This window comes from Gasterosteus aculeatus, chromosome 4, assembly GCF_964276395.1.
Source record: "Gasterosteus aculeatus chromosome 4, fGasAcu3.hap1.1, whole genome shotgun sequence".
Lineage (NCBI taxonomy): Eukaryota > Metazoa > Chordata > Actinopteri > Perciformes > Gasterosteidae > Gasterosteus > Gasterosteus aculeatus.
Window position 1 is genome coordinate 17,787,130 of NC_135691.1, and position 8,482 is coordinate 17,795,611.

The following is an 8,482-nucleotide window of genomic DNA, read 5'->3' on the forward strand; positions in this document are numbered from 1 at the left end:
AGCTCCCTGACGGGTATGCATGTATACCAGTGGCATTGCGTGTATGTTCTTAAATCATAAACAGTCATTGAATTTGGTTTGTTTGTGCACGCCGGGTTGTAAAATTGCTTTGCGTGCGCTGGTATCTGCACCAGCCCCTCCCTTCCCTGCCACGCTGCTGTTTTGTCTCCGCTGACTTTGGGTTTCAACTACGTTCAACGGGTTGTAGCTACACAATCTTACTCCAGGCGTTGAACGTCTCTACGCGCCTCACAGCGCCCGGAGCTGTTGCTTAAAGTGTCTGACAGGGCTGTCTGATTGTGACCCGGATGATAGTTTGCCCTTTTTTGGTTTGCCCATGCTTGCTACTATGTGTATGGAGATTGGGGTTTATGTTTATGGGTTTATTTGTTAAATAATGATTTAAGTGTTTTTGGTTTATATTTCTTTTGTTTAAGTTCTGATGAAAAGACTAATTTTTGTTAAGTCTATTATCTGTTAATTTTGGTTATTTTTGTTGGTAGGCTCTAGGCAGCCATTTAAGACACCTTTTTCTGCCTAGATTTGCCTGAGATTAAAGTTGTTTTCATTTATTTTTGGTTTATTGATTTATTTTTCGTCCCAATAATTGGATGTTCTTCTCCCATAGTTGCTGAGTGCCGAAGGTGGTGGTGTCAGTGTCCCCAGGTGGTGGTGTCTCTCTCCCGTGTGCTGTGTTTTCGGCGCAGTGTGCGTGTTTGTGTGTTCACGTGTGATCCTTCCCTGAGACCCCACACCCCATTGACCCTGTCCCTCCACCGATAAGGCCACAGCACTTACTTTCCATATTTAGTAGGTCTGGTATTTTAAATGGTATTTTATATTTTAGTAATTGTATTAAATAAAATCATTGTTGTAACAGAACTATGTCTCTGGCTTCATGCATAAATCGAATCTGTGTGCTTTCTATAGTAAAATCCTATTCTCGGGGTGAAATTCCCCGGGTGGCGTTGCCAGTGTCATCCGTGTTGAGCGGGCCAAAAAGGCACTCAACACCAAAAGAGTTCCACTCGCCACACCTATCTACCCAACCCCATCTCCTGTGTTTTCCTCTACTCTTGAGTCTCTGTCGTGACCCAGACCAGTTACAATGACACTCCCAAAATACCTTTTGACCTTTGATATTATTTTCAGAATCTGTGTGCAGGGACTTTTTCTGTAATTATTAAACCCACAATTATGTAATTTTTTGTGTTTTCGCATTATAATCATTTTCAGCTCTTAGATTATCTATTTTCTGTGTTTTCCTTGTGGATGTTAGTGAGTTGGTGTACTCAATGGGTTTGCTACCTCCTTGGGCTGTGTGTTTGCTGCGTGCACTCTCCTATCAAGGAGCAACAGGGGTCCCCATCTCGTTTACCATGCGTTGTGGGTGTGACACCATTGCCATGTCTTCGCCATTTATAATTTTTCAATTCTTTCAATGTCGTTAATATCTCAAAAAAAGTTGTATAACCATGTCAAGTTGTCAATTTCTTTCACAAAGTATCACGTGTTTGCTCTCTGGATGGAGGATTATACAGGTTTTAAGTTATATTGGATATCATCAGCCTACAATACATACTTTTATGCCTTTTCTTTAAGGTTTTCGGTTCCTGGTTCTTAGAGATGTCCTGGCCCTAATCAGTTCAAACAGCTCACTATACATTTCTCTACACCCCATATACCAGAGAGAGGGGCTGAAAGGCCTAATAATGCCCCATCCACAAAATATTTTGCATTATAAGATGCGAGATAAAAGACTAACTTTGGGCTGAAGAGCATAAGTTTAGTGTATGTGGCAGCAGCTGCTTCATGTTTCTAATGCGAAAAGCCTCATAGGTTATAGGAATGTGGTGGCGGGCGTGGTTTTGGCTCGTCTGCAGCGGGAGAGAGGGGGGAGTGGCTCAGGGAACGGTGCCAGGTGGGAGCAATTGGCATCTGCACAGCTGATGCCAATCTAACGTTGTGTTTGTCTTTTTAAGAGCAGTGAGAGCGGCGACAAGGAGAGAGACGCGGGGACCTCACTGCTCCGTGTGTGTGTGTGACAACTGCAATAAAAACATATTGTATTGCGACCAACCCTGCCGTGTCGTGTTGTCTCTGCGCCCCGAGAACCTACAGTCGTGACAGTGGCACCCAACGTAGCGGGGGAACGGCGGAATGACCGACGAGCAGCAGCAGGGGATGCCGGCTCAGCCAATCCTGGCGCTGGGTCGGATGATCGGCGAGCTGGCGGCCATCCAGCGGGACCAGGCGGAGGCCAATCGACAGTTCCTGGGGGCGCTCCAAGCCCAGGTGGGGCGTCAGGCCCAGGCTCTGGAGCAACTGGCGGCGCGACCGGCCGACGCTCAGCGAACGCCCGGGCCCGCGGCGCTGACCGGACTGGCGCTCCATCGCATGACAGCGGAAGATGACGCGCAGTCCTTTTTGGAGGCCTTTGAGGCGATGGCAGAGGCGTGCAGCTGGCCGGCGGAGGAGTGGTCGGTCCGGCTTCTGCCTCTCTTATCCGGGGAGGCGCAGACGGCGGCCATGGGGCTGCCACCGGCGGCCCGGCGGGACTACGCATCCGTGCGTAAGGCGGTCACCGACAGGCTGGGGCTGCTGCCAGAGGACCATCGCCGGCGGTTTCGGCAGACCAGGTTGGAGCCGGGGGACCGGCCATTCGCGTACGGACAGCGGCTCAAAGACGCCGCGAACAGATGGCTGCTGCCCAACGACGTTGGGGGGATGGAGGCCGTAATGGAGAAGGTGGTCCTGGAGCAGTTTGCGGAGGGGCTCCCGGCCCGGACGGCAGCGTGGGTGAAGTACCACCGCCCACCGACCCTCAAAGCGGCCATCACCCTCGCAGAGGATCACCTGGCGGTGCACCCCAGCGGTCAGCGGGACGAGGAGGGTACGCCATCCCCGGCCCGACCAGCGCGACGGCGAGAGGGGCAACGACCCGTGCCGGCCCCGCGACGGACTTCGTTCCTTCCGGCCCGCTACCCGGAGACCGCAGAGCGCTCCGGTGCCCTTCCCGACCCACAGGGGGGTTCTCAAACGCCGGGGCAGGAATGTTGGAGGTGCGGGCAGCCCGGGCACCTCCGGAGAGAGTGTCCGCTGATGGAGGTGGGACAGGTGATTCGGGTTGCCGGCGTTCCAACACCCTCCCCCGGTCCGGGAGCGACGTACCGCGTTCCGGTAAGAATCCAGGGGGGTATACGCCAGGCGTTGGTTGATTCGGGCTGCATGCAGTCTATGATTCACCAGAGCCTGGTTCGGCCCGGGGCATTGGTGGAGGCGTCACGGGTGAGAATAAGGTGTGTGCATGGGGACGTTCACGAGTATCCCATAGTGTCCGTAGAATTTAGGCATAGAGGGAAAAAGCATAGTGTGAAGGCAGCGGTTAGCTCCCGCCTGACGCACCCTGTGATTTTGGGAACAGATTGGCCAGGATTTGATAAGCTAATGGGGCTGGCCGCGGGGGTGCGTTCACGACCGACAGGGTTATGCGGTATGTGCGCGGTGCTCAGCGGTGACGCGAGGTCGTCCGACGCTGCAGACGGGGAGGGCGAGTCGGCGGAGCCTCTCGTAGAGACTCCGCCGGTTCCCGGGTTTCGCTCCATGGAAGATTTTCCACTCGAGCAGTCTCGTGACGATACTCTACGCTCAGCCTACGACCAAGTGATTAGGATTGATGGTCAGTTGGTGCGCCCTGACGCGGCGCAATCATATCCGCACTTTTCATTGATTAGGGACAGACTGTATAGAGTGAGTCGTGACACTCTGACGGGGCAGGAAAACACCCAGTTGCTGGTGCCGAAAAGCCGTCGGGAAATGATTTTCCAGGCGGCTCATTATAACCCGATGGCGGGGCATATGGGATACGAAAAAACGCTAGACCGGATAATGACCCGATTTTATTGGCCAGGCATCCGGGGGGACGTGCGCCGCCGGTGTGCGTCCTGCCCGGAGTGTCAGTTAGTAAACGCTCCAGCCATCCCGAGGGCGCCGTTGCGTCCTCTGCCGTTGGTGGAGGTTCCGTTCGAGCGGATCGGAATGGACCTCATCGGGCCGTTTCACCGGAGCGCACGCGGATATCGCTTTGTGTTAGTCCTCATGGATTACGCAACGCGATATCCAGAGGCAGTACCGTTGCGCAACATCTCTGCAAAGAGTGTCGCGCAGGCTCTGTTTCAGGTCATCTCCCGAGTCGGAATCCCTAGAGAGATTCTGACTGACCAGGGCACCTCGTTCATGTCGCGCACACTGAGAGAGCTTTACGGGTTACTGGGCATCAAGTCCATTCGCACTAGCGTGTATCACCCGCAGACGGATGGGCTGGTGGAACGTATGAATAAGACTCTGAAGTCCATGATCCGTAAATTTATTAGCGAAGATGAACGTAATTGGGATAACTGGCTTGACCCTCTGTTGTTTGCAGTGCGGGAGGTTCCCCAGGCCTCCACGGGGTTTTCTCCCTTTGAACTTTTGTTTGGCAGGACGCCGAGGGGGGTGCTGGACCTAATTAAGGAAAGCTGGGAGGAAGGTCCGAGCCCTGGCAAGAACGAGATCCAGTACGTCCTGGACCTGCGAGCAAAGCTCCACACACTGGGTAAAATGTCACGAGAGAATTTGCTCCAGGCCCAGGAACGGCAACAACGGCTGTACAACAGAGGAGCCAGGCTGCGGCAATTCACGCCGGGAGAAAAGGTACTTGTGTTACTTCCTTCTTCCAACTCTAAACTCCTGGCTAAGTGGCAAGGGCCCTTTGAGGTCACACGGCAGGTGGGGGATGTCGACTATGAGGTGGTGCGGTCTGACCGGGGCGGAGCGACGCAAATATACCACCTAAACCTCCTGAAAGCCTGGAGGGAGGCGGAGTCTGTTGCCCTGGTGTCCGCGGTACCGGAAAGAGAAGAGCTGGGGCCGGAGGTGCCAAAAGCGGCTGATCCCACCCCGCTCCCGTACGAGGCCCGTCTCTCCGAGGACCAGAGAACGGACATCGCCCAGTTGCAGAAGCAGTTTGCTGACGTGTTCTCCCCCCTGCCAGGCCGGACCGACCTGATAGCTCACCGAATCGAGACGCCCCCGGGGGTGACGGTGAGATCACGTCCCTACAGGATGCCCGAACACAAAAGAAAAGTGGTTCAGGGGGAATTGGCTAGTATGTTGGAGATGGGGGTAATAGAAGAGTCCCACAGCGCCTGGTGTAGCCCCATCGTTCTTGTGCCTAAGAAAGATGGGTCGGTACGGTTCTGTGTGGACTATCGCAGGGTGAATAATGTGTCACGGTTTGATGCCTACCCAATGCCCCGGGTCGACGAACTCCTGGACCGGCTGGGTTCTGCACGTTTCTTTACGACACTGGATTTAACCAAGGGCTACTGGCAGATTCCTCTGTCTCCAGAGTCCAAGGAAAAAACGGCGTTCTCCACTCCGTATGGGTTATACCAATTTACCACACTTCCCTTTGGCTTGTTCGGTGCCCCGGCCACGTTCCAGCGTCTCATGGATCGGGTGCTGCGTCCCCACGCTGCATATGCTGCCGCCTACTTGGATGACGTCATTATCCACAGCGCCACCTGGGCGGAGCATGTGCGGCGGGTGGGCGCGGTGCTGGAGTCCCTGAGACGGGCGGGGCTCACCGCCAACCCGGGGAAGTGTGCAGTTGGACGGAGGGAGGTCCGGTATCTGGGGTACCACTTGGGGGGCGGGCAGGTGCGTCCTCAGGTAGACAAGACGACGGCGATTGCGGCCTGCCCGCGGCCCAAGACGAAAAAAGAGGTGAGGCGGTTCTTGGGGCTGGCGGGGTATTACAGGCGGTTCATTCCCGGCTTCGCGGACCTCACCAGCCCCTTGACCGACCTGACCCGGAGAGGTGCGTCAGATCCGGTCCAGTGGTCGGAGCAGTGCCAGCAGGCGTTTGAGAAGGTGAAACAGACTCTTTGTGGGGAACCACTCCTCCATACCCCTGACTTTTCTTTTCCCTTCACTCTGCAGACTGACGCATCGGACAGAGGGCTGGGGGCCGTTTTGTCCCAGGAGGTGGAGGGGGTCGACCGCCCAGTCTCATACATCAGCCGGAAGCTGTCCGAGAGGGAGGCCAGGTACAGCACGGTGGAAAAGGAGTGCCTGGCCATCCGGTGGGCGGTGGACTCTCTGCGCTACTACCTCCTGGGACGCTCTTTCACCCTCTGTTCGGACCACGCCCCGCTCCAATGGCTCCACCGCATGAAGGATACCAACGCCCGGATCACCCGGTGGTATCTGGCGCTACAGCCTTTTAACTTCAGAGTGGTCCATAGGCCGGGGGCGCAGATGGTCGTGGCAGACTTCCTCTCCCGCCCTCTTGGGGGGGGGGGGGGAGTAGGTTAGGCCGGTGGGCTTCCCGGCCTAAGTCGGGCGGTGGGGGTATGTGGTGGCGGGCGTGGTTTTGGCTCGTCTGCAGCGGGAGAGAGGGGGGAGTGGCTCAGGGAACGGTGCCAGGTGGGAGCAATTGGCATCTGCACAGCTGATGCCAATCTAACGTTGTGTTTGTCTTTTTAAGAGCAGTGAGAGCGGCGACAAGGAGAGAGACGCGGGGACCTCACTGCTCCGTGTGTGTGTGTGACAACTGCAATAAAAACATATTGTATTGCGACCAACCCTGCCGTGTCGTGTTGTCTCTGCGCCCCGAGAACCTACAGTCGTGACAAGGAACAAGAATCATTTTGGTGAGCCTTTCTAGGTGTGTTCATATACATTATCCGAGTACTCAACATGTATACATATCCCCATCGAAAGCTACAGTACATTAGCCACTAGGAGTTTGTGTTGGTGCTTAATCCATCTGATCATTTGATGGGTGTAGAATCTTTTAATGCCCTATGGACAACCAAGACATTGTTTTTGAGACTCATTTGTGGGTTTATCATTCTGATCCCAAGACTACGGGTCTGAAGATGTAAGTTTGCTCACAAACTACAATACTTACCTAATTTGTGCCCACGTTCCTTTATTGACCAATAGAATTAGCAATAATCAGTAAGATAATAAATAACAGGGCACCACCCTGACCTAAATCAAGTCTCTTTATTCATTTTCTTCTCACCGACGCAAGTTTGTCCGGAAAGAAAGAATTTAAAGGAGGGACCTGTTATCACCTCTCATCCCTGAGGCATCTGTGGCCCTCGACCAATCAGATCTCAAGAGAGAGAAATTGCACACAGGTGTGAGGACCAACTTCTTGTGGTGGTTTTCATCCTGTTTCACTTGTTTCACGTCATGGTGGGAGGACAACACTGCCAATGATTTGAGCTGTAAAGTTTTGTGTTCCCTCATCTACTGTGACTCTGTGATATTGTCTATGGAGTAGTACCTTTCACCTGATTGATGGAACTTGTGCACGATCCACACAAAATTGCATGTTTATTCACCGGCTTTTATCCGCTGGTGTAACTTTCCCAGAGATGCCGGCATAGCGCCCCACTACAGTGCAATGATTCAACGATCAGTAGGGATAAGGGTCAAAATCCTTTAAGCCTGTGCAGTCTTTTAAAAAATGATTATGAAAAGCATGACCGTGCCACCATTTTAAACTGCTCTGGCTGGGGATTCAAAAAATGATGAGACAAAGGGACTTAAAAAAAGGAAGGACTGACACACTAACAAGTAATATTCGTACTTGCATTCGCCGTTCACCCCATTCAACAAAGGACACCTTGCAGCAGAAAGGATGGGATTAAATTCAGCGGTTTATCTTGCTATGAAAATGTAAAGTAAACTCTTACACATGACACAATGGCCTGCCATGAATTCTCTGCACGCAGCGATACGTGTGGGTATGCTTTACTGTAGATAGTGATGATATCCTTGAATTACAGAACCTTCCATGCAAGGAGGCATTTAATCCTCTACGATGTAAAATTAGGATGTAATATGATTAGGGAAGGATGTATTACAACATGATTTCATTTGATGGAGTGGGCTCTACTCAGAGAGAGAGAGAGGACAAAAATGAAAGGTATCTATTCTTCACGGTGGCTTGATGGGATCAAGTTTTTCCATTAACGCTGTGGTGGTGACAGCTTTACAATGCCATCGGTTGGCGCTCAAACTCAACAGAGGGCCCGAGATAAGCGTTTCAGCCTTCTACTCCCTGCATGGATCTCTCTCACGCTCCCCCATTCTCTTCCATTTAAAAGTGGATTTGTGAGGAGGAGATAACGAGACGAGCGAGCACGCCCTCTCTTATTTCCTCTCCCGCTAATTCCTGCTGTTTCTCTCTGCGTGTCTCACCTTGCGTAATCTTAAAGGTTCTTATGTCATGCTACATTCTTACACTGTTGCATTCAGTCAGCAGCCTGCTGCTGAACCCTCTGCCCTTTGGTTTTTGATAACTGTAGTGGAAGACAGGAGATAAGAGAACCGGGTAGTTCCTTGCTGCTAGATCCTAGATGAGTCTCTTCACTGGATTTGCCTCCTGCTTGCTTCTCTTTTGCTATACTATACAAAACTGGCT

General features: G+C 52.8%; 1 protein-coding gene across 1 annotated transcript; it reads left to right on the forward strand.

The window, feature by feature from the left end:
• Positions 1 to 1,862: 1,862 nt before the first annotated feature.
• Positions 1,863 to 6,671, forward strand: LOC144406301 (uncharacterized). The gene has a single exon (XM_078102102.1). The coding sequence runs from the start codon at positions 2,161 to 2,163 to the stop codon at positions 6,355 to 6,357; it is 4,197 nt and encodes a 1,398-aa protein (XP_077958228.1). The 5' UTR covers positions 1,863 to 2,160; the 3' UTR covers positions 6,358 to 6,671.
• The last annotated feature ends 1,811 nt before the right edge of the window (positions 6,672 to 8,482 follow it).